Here is a 17,110-nt window from a genome sequence, read left to right as displayed (position 1 = left end):
TATTTTGTTCATCTTTTTGTTATCTAATAAAACCATCAGTTATAATTTCTATCTAGTCATAATAAAGAATCTTGTTTAGTCTTTTGCTGTCTCTCCTTTATTCTTCAGCCTCCCCTCTACCCCATCAACTCCTTCCATTCTCAATACCATCCATCCTACTGGCGTGTCAGAAGATTCTTCAACTCATTCATCCATCAAGGTGAGAATCTGATGTCAAACCTATGCAGCAAGTGGAAGAAAAGACTTATGTTATCTAAGTCTGTTCAAAGATCTGCAAGGGTGATGGGAAAGCAAAATTTTACTCTATTAATATGGAAAAGCAATTCTTTCCAAAATGTTGGAAGAGAATAGTCAAGTTAGCCCTAGGTAAATCAAGGATTACTGTCCTATATATAAAAGCACGTCATAGATATATACACTCATAAACACCTCCAGACACACAAACACACAACTATATGGAGGAAGTATGTAAGGTTAGTCCTGTTTTATAAGAAAATGGATATTTCTTAACCCCCTATCCAACCTACATCATCATCCCTTTCCCTGAGACAGAGAACAGAGCTAGAAGTCATTTAGTGAGTTGGCTAGTAGTCAACACTCTGCTCAAAAGTGTAAGATGGAGAATTATTAGGAAAGAAGGGACAGAGACATTAACAATCTTAGGATTTCTGTTTCTGAAATATCATCCTCAATTAAACCCAGTCTGCATTTCTCTTTTCTCAGGCATCTTTTGCTGGTAAAATGACTATATTCTGGGGGTTTGGGCCAACTTAATTTTGAAAAACATCCTTCAATATATGTGCTAAGTCTTGGCACCCCTGGCATCAGAGTGAGAGTCAGCAATTAGGGTGAGTGACAACATACAGAGCAGGTGACACCATGGGCAAGTCTAGCAAAAGGGCAGGAGCCAGCAGAAGGTCTTACATCAGCATGAAGTATGAAAGTGGATGGGCTGGGAGAATTTTTTTTAACCCAGATGGGGAGCCCTCTGGGGCTTTCTTTTAACTTTCCTGCTTGAAAAGACTGTCTCCTAAGGCAGCTCAGCATAGAGGTGACCATACTGGGCTGAAATCTAGGGTCTGATTTTACCTTAAAGCCTCCCTCTCAATCAATCTGTCTGTTTGTGTGCCTCTCTCTCTCCTCTCTCACTTTCTCTCTCTCACTTTCTCTCTCTCTCACTTCTCTCTCTCTCTCTCTCTCTCTCTCTCTCTCTCTCTCTCTCTCTCTCTCTCTCTCGCTCTCGCTCTCGCTCTCGCTCTTGCTCTCCCTCCATCCCTCTCATTTAATTAATTTATCATTCTGGCCAGACCACCTCTTATATGTTACAAATCTCTAAAAGCTGTAGAAAGCTGAAGAAATAACTTTTAGTAACAGAGGATTAGGTAGGATTTATTTATTCTCATATCTATAATAGCTCCAAATAGTAAATATCATAGTCCTAAAAAAAAAATATTCTCCATATTTGGGAGGAGGTGGGGAATAAATCAAGATGCAAATGGATACATGATTCACACATAAAGAATGACATCATAAATAAATTAGAGGAACATTATAAAATTTACCCATTATGTCTGTGATTAGAAGAAGAGTTCATGATGAAACAAATAGCAGAAAAGTTCATAGGAGGTAAAAGATAGACTCTTTATTACATAAATTTTTTAAAGATTTTGACCAAAAGAATTTTCAACTAAAATTAGAAGAGATCCTGGAAATTGGGGAGATATTTTTGCTTCATTTCTTTTATAAAGGTCTCTCTTCTAAGATATATGGAAAATGAATTCAAATTTAAGATAAAAGTCATCCCTGATAAATTCAGGGTTATTAATAATCAGTTTTCAGAGAAAGGATCCCAAACTATCTATAATTACATGAAAGGATGTTCTAAATCAGAGGTGTCAAATTCCCAGCCAGACATAAGTCTGCAGATAAAATTCCCAAGTATAGCCTATACCACATAAAAAGTATTTGGAAAATCTTTGACAAAATAAATAAAAATAAAATACAAAATAGATAAAATCAATTTGTTATTTCCTAGATTCACATGTAACCCACAAAGATCCTTTCAATTTAAGTTCTAATTCACTAGTACTTAGAGAAATGCAAATTAAAACAACTTTTAGATACTACCCTAAAGCCATCATATCATCCAACTTCTGTATTAAAAAAAGATAAAAGAGGGAAGTTTATACTTTTGGTATGGAGAGGGAGAAAGAGAGGAGAACCCCCTTCTCAAAGTGGGGTTCAGGGGAGACAGCTGATGTTTAGGGTTGGCTCAGGGAGAGGAGAGGGGGTTTGGAGATTTTCCCCCTTCTGCTTTCCCTCCTTAGTTAAAGCTGCTCTCCCCAATTCACTCTTGTCCCTCTTTTCCCCCTTCCACTACTCGACACCAAAAGGTCTCCCCTTGATCTGTTTATTCATACTCATCTTGGGGAAAGATAACTTTTAATGTCAACTCAATCAGATAATACAAAAGGAATAACAGGCAGGAAAGAATGGGAAAAGAAAAGTGGGGAAAGGGGGTTCCTGTCTCTATCTAAACCCTTTCCCCTCCCTTCTTGAGTTTTGGGGGAACCCAGGCCTTGGCAGCCTGAGCCCCCTGAGGGAAAGTCAGGTTGACTCACCCCTGGGCAACAGGAGCTGAGTTTAAGTCCATTCAGGTTTCTCTTCAGAAAGTCCCCTTCAATTGGGAAGTGTTGGAGGGGAAAGATTTCCAGTCACCAGTAGGAAAACCAAGAGACTTTCACTATTTTCCGGCCAGAGTCTTCTCTCCACAAGATTCTACTCCTGGGGCTCCTCCCCTGTCGAGGTGATCAATTTCACATATTCTTCTGCCTGGCACTTTTTCTCTAGTGCCAGCCTCTGTCACACTTCATCATTGAAGGAAAATAACAAATGCTAGAGGGGCTTTGGGAAAGCAAGTTTATTAATGTACTGGTAATGGAGCTGTGAGGGATTTAGCCTTTCTGACAAGAAATTTGACTATATGCCTGAAAAGCAATTATGAAAGTATATATGCCCTTTGACCCAGTGAAATTGCTATTGCACAGAAATTTAAAAAGAGATAAAGGAACTCTACTTTTACATATGCATAAATATCATATATAGATCCTTTATATATGTATATAAGCATTCCATTATACTTTATACACACATATATAAATATATACACATATGTATTTTTTTGTAGTGGCAAAGAATTGGAAACAGAAGGGATTCCATGTGATTGGAAAATTTTTAAGTAAGCTATGATATATGAATATGATAAAATACTATTGTGTAGAGAACCAGCTCTGCATATAATTCTCTCATGGGTTTGAATCACCTGTGGAGGGAAGCTGGAAGCTGGAAAGTAATGGTTAAGCTTACAGGCTGGAGAAAGCAAGTCACAGAAGGAGAGAGAGAGAGAGAGAGAGAGACAGAGACAGAGACAGAGACAGAGAGAGACAGACAGAGAGAGAGAGACAGAGAGAGACAGAGAGACAGAGAGAGAGAGAGACAGAGAGAGAGACAGCGAGACAAAGAGAGAGACAGAGAGAGAGACAGAGACAGAGACAGAGACAGAGAGAGACAGAGAGAGAGGGAACACAAGGACAAAACTTTAGCATGATCTCAGCAGGTCAGCAGATCAGCTCTTCCTCCTCAGATGGTCAGAGAGAGAGAGAGAGTGAGCTGAATTGCCTTTATTAAGGAAGGTAGCAATGGGGGTTGTAGGATATCAAATAGTCGGTATATCAGAAGTTTTTACATGTTAATGACAAAGCCAAAAGATCTGATGATAACACAACAGATCACCAGGTATCTGGGACAGAACCCTTCTCTTTTCCAGGATGCTGGCACCAGCTTATGCAAATACAAATGTAAGTCTTTGACATTGCAAAGGACCTGCAGAACCTTTCTGCTAGCTTTCAGACTGCAGATCACAATAAAGGCTCAATTTCTAAGTGCCACAAAATTTAAGAGCCAACCAATTTAAGGATTCAATATTATAAATATGTCCATAAGTCTGGTCCATGAACACTTTGCTCATTAGAGTTCATTTTTGAACACATCTTTCATATCTTCATTATTCATCTTACCTGAAACCCTACATGTTGTGCTGTAATGATGAAGGGAAGAGTTTCAGAAAAACTTGGATATATGTATATGAACTCATGCAAAGTGAAATAATCAGAACTAGAGAACATTTGAAAGATTTCTTAATGCTGATCAATAAAATGATAGAGATTGCTCATGATGAAATATGCCATTCATATACAGATAAAGAACTGATGGAATTAAGTTGTAAATTAAAGTATATTTTTGGTTGATGAAAGATTTTTTTTGGCTTAACAGGTTTGTGATTTTTTTTTCTTTCTAGATGCCTGAAGGGGAAGATAAGAGGAAATAATTCAGAGCAAAAAAGTAAAATAAAATTTAATTTTAAAAAAGTTTCTAGAAGAATAAAATAAGATTGCTGAATGTATGAATAACTAAAGACAACTCTCTCATTTTAAACATAATCATAATAATAATGAACATTTTCTAAGCCTCTAAACAGTTTTACAAATAGTTTATCATTGGATCCTCACAACAGGTGGATGTTATTATTATATCCATTTCTCAGATGATGAAATGCAGGCAAATGCTACTTGATTTACCTAAGGACTCACATCTAATCTGAGGTAGGAATTGAATTCAGTTCTTCTTGGCTCCAGACCCAGTGTTCTATCCACTGAGACACCTAAAAGATTTGATCATCAACACTTTCTATTTTTCCCTTCAGGTTCTACAGTTTCCAGTTGCTGTTTATCTCCTTTAGACATCCAACAAATGACTGATCATAATATAGCACTGAAAATTCTCTTCTTCTCTCAGACTCTAATTGGAGTCATGGGGAATTCCTTCCTCCTGGGCCTTTACATCATCACCTTCTTTGCTGGTCCCAGGCTGAGGACAATAGACATGATTCTTACCCATCTGGCCTTTGTCAATAACCTGGTGCTTCTCTCCAAGGGGATCCCTCAGACAATGGCTGCTTTTGAGCTCAATAATTTCCTGGATGATATAGGATGTAAATCTGTCTTTTATCTTCACCGAGTGTCCCGGGGACTTTCTCTGTGCACCACTTCCCTCCTCAGTGGCTTCCAGGCCCTCACTATCAGTTCTGGAAACTCCAGGTGGGCAGAAATCAAAACCAGAGTTCAAAAATATACTGTTCCCTTTTGCCTCTTTTGTTGGGTTCTCCATTTGGGGACAAATGGATCTATTCTTGTCTATATGAAAGGCCCAAAAGGTTATGAAAATATTACTAAGATACAGGATTTTGGTTTTTGCTCAACATTATTCAATCCCTCATTTACTACCTCAATATCTGCATTTATAATTTCCCTACCTGATGCCACTTGTCTAATACTTATGATCTGGGCCAGCGGCTCTATGGTACTTGTCTTGCACAGACACCGCCAAAGGGTTCAGTATATTCACAATAGCAGGCTCTTCTCTAGACCCTCTCTTGAGGCCAGGGCTACCCAGTCTATCCTGATGCTGGTTAGTATATTTGTATACTTTTATTCATTCAATTCTGTATTGACAGTTTATGTGCAATTTGCAAAGACCAACCACTTGCTGTTGAATGTTTCTGCCTTCCTGGCTGCCTGCTTTCCAGCTTGTAGCCCCTTTGTGCTGATCTTCAACGATTCGCAAGTGTCTAAATACTGCTTGACTATCTGGGAGAAAATAAAGTTTCCATCCTTATATTAACTTTTAGGAGATAAGGTATTTATTGTTATCCCACAATGCCTGGGAAAATTTCAATAAGAGGGAAGACTTCTCTAGGGTATCCTTATTCTAGAAAATCCAGATTATCAGATTATTTTAGCTCATATTAGGTCATATCTTCTTTTTGAGACACTGCGATCTTGGGACCTCCCTTAAAGACTATGAGAATGTATTCTGGGACTGGTCTGAAATCAAAGAACTCTGATATCGGTTTCAATACTGAAATAGTATCATTCTCATAATGGTTGTTGTGCGATCCCCTGTTTCATATGGCCCCTATCATTCCAAGTTCTTGAAACCTAATATAACTTTGTAACTACTGTATGAGTCCCTTTACCTGTTAAAGAGTCCATTCTAATTAGCTGAATCTGTAGAAATTATTTCATTTGGTTATTTTGGCTGAAAAGAAGAGTGGCTGAATAGAAGTAATGCTTAGTACAGTTGGAGATGAATGAAATTGATGTAGGCCAACAACTTCCAGGCTTATAATTCTGGAGAGGTCTGCTAAAGCTAGATTTTGAAATACTTATATGTTAAGATGAGAAATTTTCATTTTAGCCAATCAACAATAGTTACCCCAGAAAAAGAAATCCAAAAGGTCATCAAAGAACTGCCTAAGAAAAAATCCCCAGGGCCTGATGGATTCACAAGGGAATTCTATCAAACATTCAAAGAACAGCTAATCCCAATACTAAACAAACTATCTGACATAATAAGCAAAGAGGGAGTTCTACCAAATTCCTTTTATGACACAAACATGGTACTGATTCCAAAACCAGGCAGGGCAAAAACAGAAAAAGAAAACTATAGACCAAACTCCCTAATGAACAGAGATGCAAAAATCTTAAACAGGATACTAGCAAAAAGACTCCAGCAAGTGATCAGGAGGGTTATTCACTATTATCAAGTAAGATTTATACCAGAATGAAAGGATGGTTCAATATGAGGAAAACTATCCACATAATTGACCATATTAACATGCAAACCAACAAAAATCACAATCTCAATACACGCAGAAAAAGCATTTGACAAAATACAACACCCATTCCTATTAAAAACACTAGAAAGCATAGGAATAGAAGGGTCTTTCCTAAAAATAATAAACAGTATATATCTAAAACCATCAGCTAATATCATCTGCAATGGGGATAAACTAGATGCATTCCTAATAAGATCAGGAATGAAACAAGGATACCCATTATCACCTCTACATTGTACTAGAAACACAAGCAGTAGCAATTAGAGAAGAAAAAGAAATTGAAGGTATTAAAATAGGTAATGAGGAGACAAAGCTATCAGTCTTTATGGATGATATGATGGTCTCCTTAAAGAGTCCTAGAGAATCAACTAAAAAGCTAGTGGAAATAATCAACATTAGCAAAGTAGCAGGATACAAAATAAACCCACACAAGTCATCAGCATTTCTATATATCTCCAACACATCGCAGCAGCAGGAATTAAAAAGAGAAATCCCATTCAAAATCATCTTAGACAATATAAAATACTTAGGAATCTGTCTGCCGAGACAAACACAGGAACTATATGAACACAACTACAAAACACTCTCCACACAACTAAATCTAGATCTGAGTAATTGCAAAAACATTAATTGCGCATTGGTTGGACGAGCTAACATAATAAAAATGGCCATCCTACCCAAACTTATCTATTTATTTAGTGCCATACCCATCAAACTTCCAAAAAACTTCTTCACAGAATTAGAAAAAACCATAAAAAAGTTCATTTGGAAGAACAAAAGATCAAGGATATCCAGGGAAGTAATGAAAAAGAATGCAAAGGATGGTGGCCTTGCAATCCCAGATCTCAAACTATACTATAAAGCAGTGGTCATGAAAACAATTTGGTATTGGCTAAGAGACAGAAAGGAGGATCAGTGGAATAGACTTGAGGTAAGTGACCTCAGCAAAACTGTCTATGACAAATCTAAAGACCATAGCTTTAAGGACAAAAATCCACTATTTGATTAAAATTGCTGGGAAAATTGGAAGATAGCGTGGGAGAGATTAGGCTTGGACCAACACCTCCCACGCTACAACAAGATAAACTCAGAATGGGTAAATGACCTGAACATAAAGAAGGAAACGATAAGTAAATTAGATGAACACAGAATAGTATATCTGTCAGACCTTTGGCAAGGGAATAATTTTAAAACCAAGCAAGACTTAGAAAGAGTCACAAAATGTAAAATAAATAATGTTGACTACATAAAATTAAAACGTTTCTGTACAAGCAAAACCAATGTAACCAAAATCAGAAGGAAAATAACAAACTGAGAAACAATCGTCATAACAAAAAAACTGACAAAGGTCTAATTCCTCAAATTTATAAAGAGCTAAACCAATTGTACAAAAAAATCAAGCCATTTTCCAATTGATAAATGGGCAAGGGACATGAATAGGAAATTTTCAGTCAAAGAAATCAAAACCATTAATAATCACATGAAAACGTGTTCTAAATCTCTTAAAATCAGAGAGATGCAAATCAAAACAACTCTGAGGTATCACCTCACACCTAACAGATTGTTCAACATGACAGCAAAGGAAACTAATGAATGCTGGAGGGAATGTGGCAAAGTTGGGATATTAATGCACTGCTGGTGAAGTTGTGAATTGATTCAACCATTCTGGAGGGCAATCTGGAGCTATGCCCAAAGGGTGATAAAAGACTATCTGCCCTTTGATTCAGCCATAGCACTGCTGAGATTGTAGCCCAAAGTGATAATAAGGAAAAAAAAAACATGTACAAGAATATTCATAGCTTTGCTCTTTGTGCTGGCAAAATATTGGAAAATGAGTGGATGCCCTTCAATTGGGAAATGGCTGAATAAATTGTGGTAAATGTTGGTGATGTAATACTATTGTGCTCAAAAGGAATAATAAAGTAGAGGAATTTCATGGGGACTGAAACAACCTCCAGGAAGTGATGCAGAGTGAAAGGAGCAGAACCAGGAGAACAATGTACACAGAGACTGATACACTGTAGTACAATCGAAGGTAATGGACTCTATTGATGATAATGCAATGACCCTGATCAACCCAGAGGGGTACAGGAGAAAAAACATTATCCACATCCAGAAGAAAAACTGTAGGAGTAAAAACACTAAAGAAAAACTACTGCTTAATGACATGGATCAAAGGGGATATGAATGGGGAAATAGACTCCAAATGAACATCCTATTGCAAATACCAACAACTTGGAAAGAGGTTCTGATCAAGAACATATGGGATACCCAGTCAAACTGCACGTTGGCTATGGGAGGGGTGGGGGAGAGGAGGGAGGGAAATAAAATGATTTTTGTAACCAAGGAACAATGTTTGAAATTAAAAATAAAAAAATTTTAAAAAGGAAATAATATTGTTTCCTATACGGTTATGAAAAAAATAGACACCCACTGATTGGATCTTTTTGAGTGTGGCTGGATTTGTGCTCTGTGACTATGACTGAAAATCAAGTAGATGATGGATTGGAGAAGAAAAACACAAAATGGGAAAATCATTTAAAAAGCTACTATAGTGGGATGGCTGTGGGTAGGCAAAAGCTACTTCCTACATCTAAAATAACATCTATTACATTTCAAATACTTTTAATCTAGAGGTGTAAGTATTTCTTTTAGGGATTCAGAATAAAAGCCCATTTTCCTGGTCACACTAAAGGAAAGAATAACCACCTGTTTTATTATTCTTATGATTCTCAGCAAGCCCCTCTCCCTTCCACTAGGTTTTGATTACATGAAAGATAGCACACAACATATTCAACTAAAATTAAAAATGAATTTGGAGAAATTATATAGTTCATGATATAGTATGCAAAAAAAAAACAATTGAGCTCCTTAATTAAGAGTGATACAAAATATAAGATAGACTATAAAAATTGAATTAATATTAACCATTCATCATTAGATGAATTAGAATTCATTTAGAATTTAGAATTCAATTAGAATAAGTAAATATAAGAATGACAATAATAACTAAATTAATTATTCAGTGGCACATAAAAATGCCCAATGCCTTTTGTTATATAAACTGAGCTCACATCTCAACTTAATCATCTTTCCTAAGGTTGTTAATAATTTCTTATTTTAGATACACATGCATGCATATACACACAAACAACATACACACATATGTAGATATACAAATACTCATATTCATAAACATATTCACACACCCACACATATCTATTCACACATATATGTAGAGAGGCTGAGACTAAAAATAGCTGGTCCTCAGATATTATGAAGATAGATAGCTATATGTATGTATGTATTATGTGTGTGTGTGTGCTCTGAACTCTAACTCAACCTATGTTCAAGATCATCTCTCATTTCATCTTTGATGTAATCATAAGAGGTCTGTGGGTATCAAAAGCTACTTCTCTGCTTTATTCCTAAGAGGGGTCTTGGACTATAATGGTATCTATTTAATTTCAAATACTTGAATTCTGGAGGTATAAAAATTTCTTTTAGGGGTTCAGAATAAAATTCAGTTTCCCTGATAACTTTAAAGGAGAGAGTAACATTTAACTTATTCCCAGCAAGCTCCTCTCTCTCCCACTACGTATTAGTTATATAAAAATAACAAGAAACATTTTAATCAAACTAAATAGTAAAAGAGAATTTGGGGAAGTTCTGTAGTTCATGGCATAGTACACAAAAAAGCAAATGATCTCTTTGATCAGGAGTGATATAAAATGTCAGCTCAATCAAAATGAGAATTATCACCTAAGAAATCTGCTCTTAGTAGTCTTTCCAGTTGTAGGTGCTAGAATTCAAGGGGCATGTTGAAGAGGAAGTTATATTGTGGTTCTAGGAAACATGTTTTCCAGTCAAAAGTTAATCTCTACCTGTCTTTCAAACTCAACTTCTCTTTTTTTAGTCTCAAATGTCTTTTATCCTTAGTCAAGTATAAGGTCTCACTTCATTTGTATGGAAATCGGCAACATCATGCTTCAGGGAATTATTCCATCCACTTTGCCTGTGGAGGTACTGCAATATAGTTACAAAATTTAGGATCTGGAGAGGGTACCATTGGTCATCTGGTCCAATCCATATAAAAAAGCAATCTGAAATAGGAAAAGTGATCATCCAGGCTCTTCTTGGAATCCTCCAAGGATTCCAGGGAAGAGGATCCCACCACCTTTTGAGACAGTTTTTTGCACATTTAAATTTTTTTTTGTCCTCTCTAATATCAAGTCTGGGCAAGTAGGTCCTATACTGCCTACAATAAGGGGTCTGGAGTCAGGAATACTCATCTTTTTGAATAGGTATGTAATTCTGGGCAGGTCACTTATTCCTGTTTCCTCATCTGTAAAATGAGCTAGAGAAGGAAATGGCAAACCACTATTGTATCTTTGTCAAGAAAACCCCAAATAAAGTCACAAGGAGTCACACTACTGAGAACAATTGAACAACAAATATCAAATACAAGTGTGCATAAAGATACATACATACTTATATTACCTAGGTCAAAACCCGTTTTGAGAGAATAATCCACTAATCCCCCAAACTGGAGCTGATTACCTTAGAAATACATGGGAACCCTAATCTATCCTTCATCTTATCCTTTTACCATGGAATGGCCAGCACTGGGTAGTCAACTGCATAGCTGATACCTAGACAACTCCATTGAGAAGGCCAAATGATTTGCATCCCCTGTTCAGAGGACATCAAAGCAATCTGCAATTTCTTTTTTTTTTTAATTTTATTTAGTAAATTTAGAACATTATTTCTTGGTTACAAGAATCATATTCTTTCCCTCCCTTCCCTCCCCCAACCCTTCCCATAGCCAAAGTGCAATTCCACTGGATATTACATGTGTCCTTGATCAGAACCGATTTCCATGTTGTTGGTGTTTGCATTAGGATGATCATTTAGAGTTTATATCCCCAATCATATCCCATCTTCCCATGTAATCAAGCAGTTGTTTTTCTTTGGTGTTTCTAATACCACAGTTTGTCCTCTGAATGTTGATGGTGTTCTTTCTCATAGATTCCTCTGATTTGTTCAGGATCACTGCATTGCCTCTAATCGAGAAGTCCATTACATTCGATTGTGCCATAGTGTATCAGTCTCTGTGTACAATGTTCTCCTGGTTCTGCTCCTTTCGCACTGCATCATTCCTGGAGGTCATTCTAGTTCCCATGGAATTCCTCTACTTTATTATTCCTTTGAGCACAATAGTATTCCATCACCAACATATACCACAATTTGTTCAGCCATTCCCCAATTGAAGGACATCCCCTCATTTTCCAATTTTTGGCCACCACAAAGAGCACAGCTATGAATATTTTTGTACAAGTCTTTTTCCTTATGACCTCTTTGGGGTACAAACCCAGCAGTGCTATGGCTGGATCAAAGGGAAGACAGTCTTTTAGCGACCTTTGGGCATAGCTCCAAATTGCCTTCCAGAATGGTTGAATCAATTCACAACTCCACCAGCAGCACATTAATATCCCAACTTTGCCACATTCCCTCCAGCATTCATTATTTCCTTTGCTGTCATGTTAGCCAATCTGCTAGGTGTGAGGAAACACCTCAGAGTTGTTTTGATTTGCATCTCTCTGATTATAAGAGATTTAGAACACTTTTTCATGTGCATATTAATAGTTTTGATTTCTTTGACTGAAAATTTCCTATTCATGTCCCTTCCCCATTTATCAATTGAAGAATGGCTTGATTTTTTTTTGTATAATTGATTTAGCTCTTTGTAAATTTGAGTAATTAGACTTTTGTCAGAGGTTTTTGTTATGAAGATTGTTTCCCAATTTGTTACTTCCCTTCTAATTTTGGTTACATTGGTTTTGTTTGCACAAAAACTTTTTAATTTGATGTAATCAAAATTACCTATTTTAAATTTTGTGATTTTTTCTAACTCTTGCTTGGTTTTTAAATCTTTCCTTTCCCAAAGATCTGACATGTATACTATTCTGTGTTCACTTAATTTAGTTATAGTTTCCTTCTTTATATTCAAGTCATTGACCCATTCTGAGTTTATCTTGGTGTAGGGTGTGAGATGTGAGATCCAAACCTAATCTCTCCCATGCTATCTTCCAATTTTCCCAGCAGTTTTTTTATCAAATAGTGGATTTTAGTCCCAAAAGCTGGGATCTTTGGGCTTATCATAGACTGTCTTCTGAGGTCACTTCCCCCAAGTCTTATTCCACTGATCTTCCTTTCTGTCTTTTAGCCAGTACCATATTATTTTGATGACCACTGCTTTATAGTATAGTTTGAGATTTGGGACTGCAAGGCCACCTTCCTTCACATTTTTTTTCCATTTTTCCCTGGATATCATTAATCTTTTGTCTTTATAAATGAACTTTGTTATGGTTTTTTCTAATTCAGTAAAAAAGTCTTTTGGTAGTTTAATGGGCATGGCACTAAATAAGTAAATTAATTTGGGTAAGATTGTCATTTTTATTATGTTAGCTCATCCTACCCATGAGCAATCAATGTTTTCCCAATTGTTTAGATTTAGTTTTAATTGTGTGGAGAGTGTTTTGTAGTTGTGTTCAAATAGTTCCTGTGCTTGTCTAGGCAGATAGATTCCTGAGTATTTTATATTGTCTAAGGTGATTTTAAATGGAATTTCTCTTTCTAATTCTTGCTGCTGAGATGTGTTGAAAATATATAAAAATGCTGATGACTTGTGTGCATTTATTTTGTATCCTACAACTTTGCTAAAGTTGTTGATTATTTTGACTAGCTTGATTCTCTAGGATTCTTTAAGTAGACCATCATATCATCTACAAAGAGTGATAGCTTGGTCTCCTTATTGCCAATTTTAATATCTTCAATTTCTTTTTCTTCTCTAATTGCTACTGCTACTTTTTCTAATACAATGTTAAATAATAGAGGTGATAATGGGCATCCTTGTTTCACACCTGATCTTATTGGGCAGGCTTCAACTTTATCCCTATTACAGATGATATTTGCTGATGGTTTTAGATAAATACTGTTTATTATTTTTAGGAAAGACCCTTCTATTCCTATACTTTCTAGTGTTTTCAATAGGAATGAGTATTGTATTTTGTCAAAGGCTTTCTCTGCATCTATTGAGATAATCATGTGATTTTTGTCAGCTTGCTTGTTAATGTGGTCAATTATGTGGATGGTTTTCCTAATATTAAACCATTCTTGCATTCCTGGTATAAATCTTACCTGGTCATAATGAATAACTCTCATGATCACTGTAAAAGTGAACTTCAATCCAGGACTTCAATCCCCAGAAGTTCTTGCTCCACTTCCCCAGAATGCCCTCTAATCTCACTGAAACCTCACGAGGGCGAGAGCGAGATGGGGAATTTAACCTGGTTGTGAATAGGCGTTGCCCCCCTTGTCTTCCTGGCTCCACTGGCAAACAGATGTGTCTCATGATGTGAGTGAAATTTGGGTGGGCCTCATCTCTTACTTGTATTTTCTTTATATTTTAATCTTCAATAAACCTCTAAATATAATACTCTTTGCAGAGAGAAACTAATTTCTACCTGCCTCAGTTCCACTAAATTTTAATCTTAACATCACTTGCTGGAGTCTTTTTGCTTGTATCCTATTTAAGATTTTTACATCTACATTCATTAAGGAGATTGGTCTGTGGTTTTCTTTCTCTGTTTTTGACCTGCCTGTCTTTGGAATCGGTACCATATTTGTGTTGTAAAAGGAATTTGGTAGTAGAACTCCTTCTTTGCTTATTCTGTCAGATAGTTTGTATAATATTGGGATTATTTTTTCTTTGAATATTTGATGGAATTCATTTGTGAATCCATCTGGATCTGGGGATTTTTTCTTAGGGAGTTCTTTGATGACTTATTTAATTTCTTTTTCTGATATTAGGTTGTTTAGGTAGTCTATTTCTTCCTCTGTTAGTTTAGGCAATTTATATTTTTGTAAATATTCTTCCATATCACCTAGATTGCCATATTTATTGCCATATAATTGGGCATAATAATTTTAATGATTGCCTTAATTTCCTCATTATTAGTGGTGAGGTCTCCCTTTTCATAGTGTATACTGTCAATTTGGTTTTCTTCTTTACTTTTTAAAATTAGATTGACCAGTACTTTGTCTATTTTATTTGTTTTTGCAAAGTACCAGCTTCTAGTATTATTTATTAAATCAATAGTTCTTTGACTTTCAATTTTATTAATTTCTCCTTTGATTTTTAGGATCTCTGATTTAGTCTTCATCTGAGGATTTTTAATTTGTTCACTTTCTGTTTTTTTTTTTTATTTTGCATGCCCAATGACTTCTGCCCTGCCTAATTTCTTAATATGTACACTCAAAGATATTAATTTCCCCCTGAGTACTTCTCTGGCTGCATCCCATAGATTTTGAAAGAATCTCTTCATTGTCATTTTCTTCAAAGAAATTATTTATTGTTTCTATAATTTGTTCATTAACTAACCGATTCTGGAGAATCATTGTGTTTAATTTCCAATTAATTTTTGATTTGCCTCTCCATGTACCCTTACTAATTATTATTTTCATTGCATTGTGGTCTGAGAAGGTAGCATTTATTATTTCTGCTCTTTTGAACTTGTTTGCAATGTTTTTATGCCCTAGTACCTGGTCAATCTTTGTGAAAGTACCATGTCCTGCTGAGAAGAAGGTGTATTCCTTTTTGTCCCTATATATTTTTCACTACATATCTACTAACTCTAATTTTTCTAAGATTTAATTCACTTCTCTTACCTCTTTCTTATTTATTTTTTGGTTTGATTTCTCTAGTTCTTATATAGGGAGGTTCAGGTCTCCCACTAGCATAGTTTTTCTATCTATTTCATCCTTGAGCTCCACTAGTTTCTCCTTTAGAAATTGAAGATCCAACTGAAGATCCACATTAGAACCCCAATATTGAACTAGATCACACAAAATTAAACCAGGCAAGAGAAGCATTATTAACAGCCATGAAAGCATGCTCTGATAGACCTGAAAAATGGTCAAAATTTGAAAGAACCCGACAAGAAATTGATGAAACCCCCTCCCAGTTTATGAACAGACTTATTGATGTAGGAAATACATATATGGACCTTGATTTATCCAGAGAAAGGGACATTATGCAAATACATAGAAAATTCATTGAGAATTGTTGTTCAGTGGTAAAAGACTACTTTAAAACTAGCTGTCCTAATTGGTACTCTATGGACTTCGAAGAATTGAGGAGAGTAGCAACCTATGTTTATAAGGGTCGTGTAAAAAGACCTGAGGAACACAATACATTAGTGTAAGACTTAAAGAAAGAAATTGAAATGTTAAAGAGACAATTGAAGAATAAGGGAGAGACTGTAGCTCCTTTGCAGGAATCCACAAATAAATCAGTAACCTGCCACTTCTGTGAGAAGAAGAGCCACAGAATGAGGGAATGTAGAACTTTTCTCAAGATTATCAGAAGAAATTCGTAGTTTAATAACAACTTTAGAAATAATAACTATATAAATGATGATAATAATCATAGAAATCAGACTTTTAGAAATTATGGAAATAACTATAATGAATATAGAAATAAGAACTTTAGAAATCAGAATTATAGAAATAGGAATCGGGAAAATAATGACAATGCTCCAAATGAAGAAAATGATAATACCCAACAACAATATATAAAAAATGGCGCTTGTCCAAAAAATATTCGAGGTGCTAATGCCCCTCAGGAGGGTGCCCTTCAGGGGGGTGCCCAAAGAACATCCCAAATATAATGAAGGTGGTTCTTCTTAGACTCTATTGATTTTGTTGATATTAATTAACTTTTTTCAGTTTTGTCTCCCCTCCAAATAGTAGGAAATGATCGAGCAGACACTGCTGCAAAGCTACCAGCCCTAGAAGGACCTGAATTAATTTTAACATTAACAAGCACTGATGATTTAAATTTATAACTTTCCTATAATGAAAAGGAAGTGGAAAAATGGAAACAAAAATTCAAAGCAAAACAGATCAATGGAGTATGGGTGTCATCTGAAGGAAAACCCCTGCTTCCTAGAAGTTTCTATCACCAAATTTGCTAATCTATTCATAAGAATGGTCACTTTGGCCCCCAGGGCATTGTGGACTCTGTTAAGAAAGTATGGATAGCCCCTGGTATAACTACTATAGCCTCTAAAGTGTGTTCAGCCTGCTCCACCTGCCAAGCATATAACCAACATGCATTTCATGGCAAAGCTTTTGGTGGATGTCCGCTGGGTTACACACCTTTTGAACATCTACAGTTAGGTTTCATAACAATGCCAAAGGCTGGACATTATAAATTTTGTCTATTCATAGTAGATGAACTTACCAGATGGCTGGAAGCATTTCCTGAGACCCGAGCCACAGTGGATTTTGTTGCTAAGATACTTTTAAAAG

The 17,110-nt window shown here is 35.9% G+C and overlaps 1 protein-coding gene across 1 annotated transcript; it reads left to right on the top strand.

The window, feature by feature from the left end:
• Positions 1-4,809: 4,809 nt before the first annotated feature.
• Positions 4,810-5,737, top strand: monDomV1R1247 (vomeronasal 1 receptor monDomV1R1247; the record flags this gene model as incomplete). The annotated part of the gene is given in 1 exon segment (NM_001166827.1): positions 4,810-5,737. A coding segment is annotated over 1 exon segment (928 nt), but the record flags the coding sequence as incomplete, so codon positions are not given.
• Between the last annotated feature and the right edge of the window lie 11,373 nt (positions 5,738-17,110).

This window comes from Monodelphis domestica, chromosome 4 (assembly GCF_027887165.1).
Source record: "Monodelphis domestica isolate mMonDom1 chromosome 4, mMonDom1.pri, whole genome shotgun sequence".
NCBI lineage: Eukaryota > Metazoa > Chordata > Mammalia > Didelphimorphia > Didelphidae > Monodelphis > Monodelphis domestica.
Note: the sequence above shows the minus strand (reverse complement) of the source record. Positions and strands in the feature narration are given on the sequence as shown.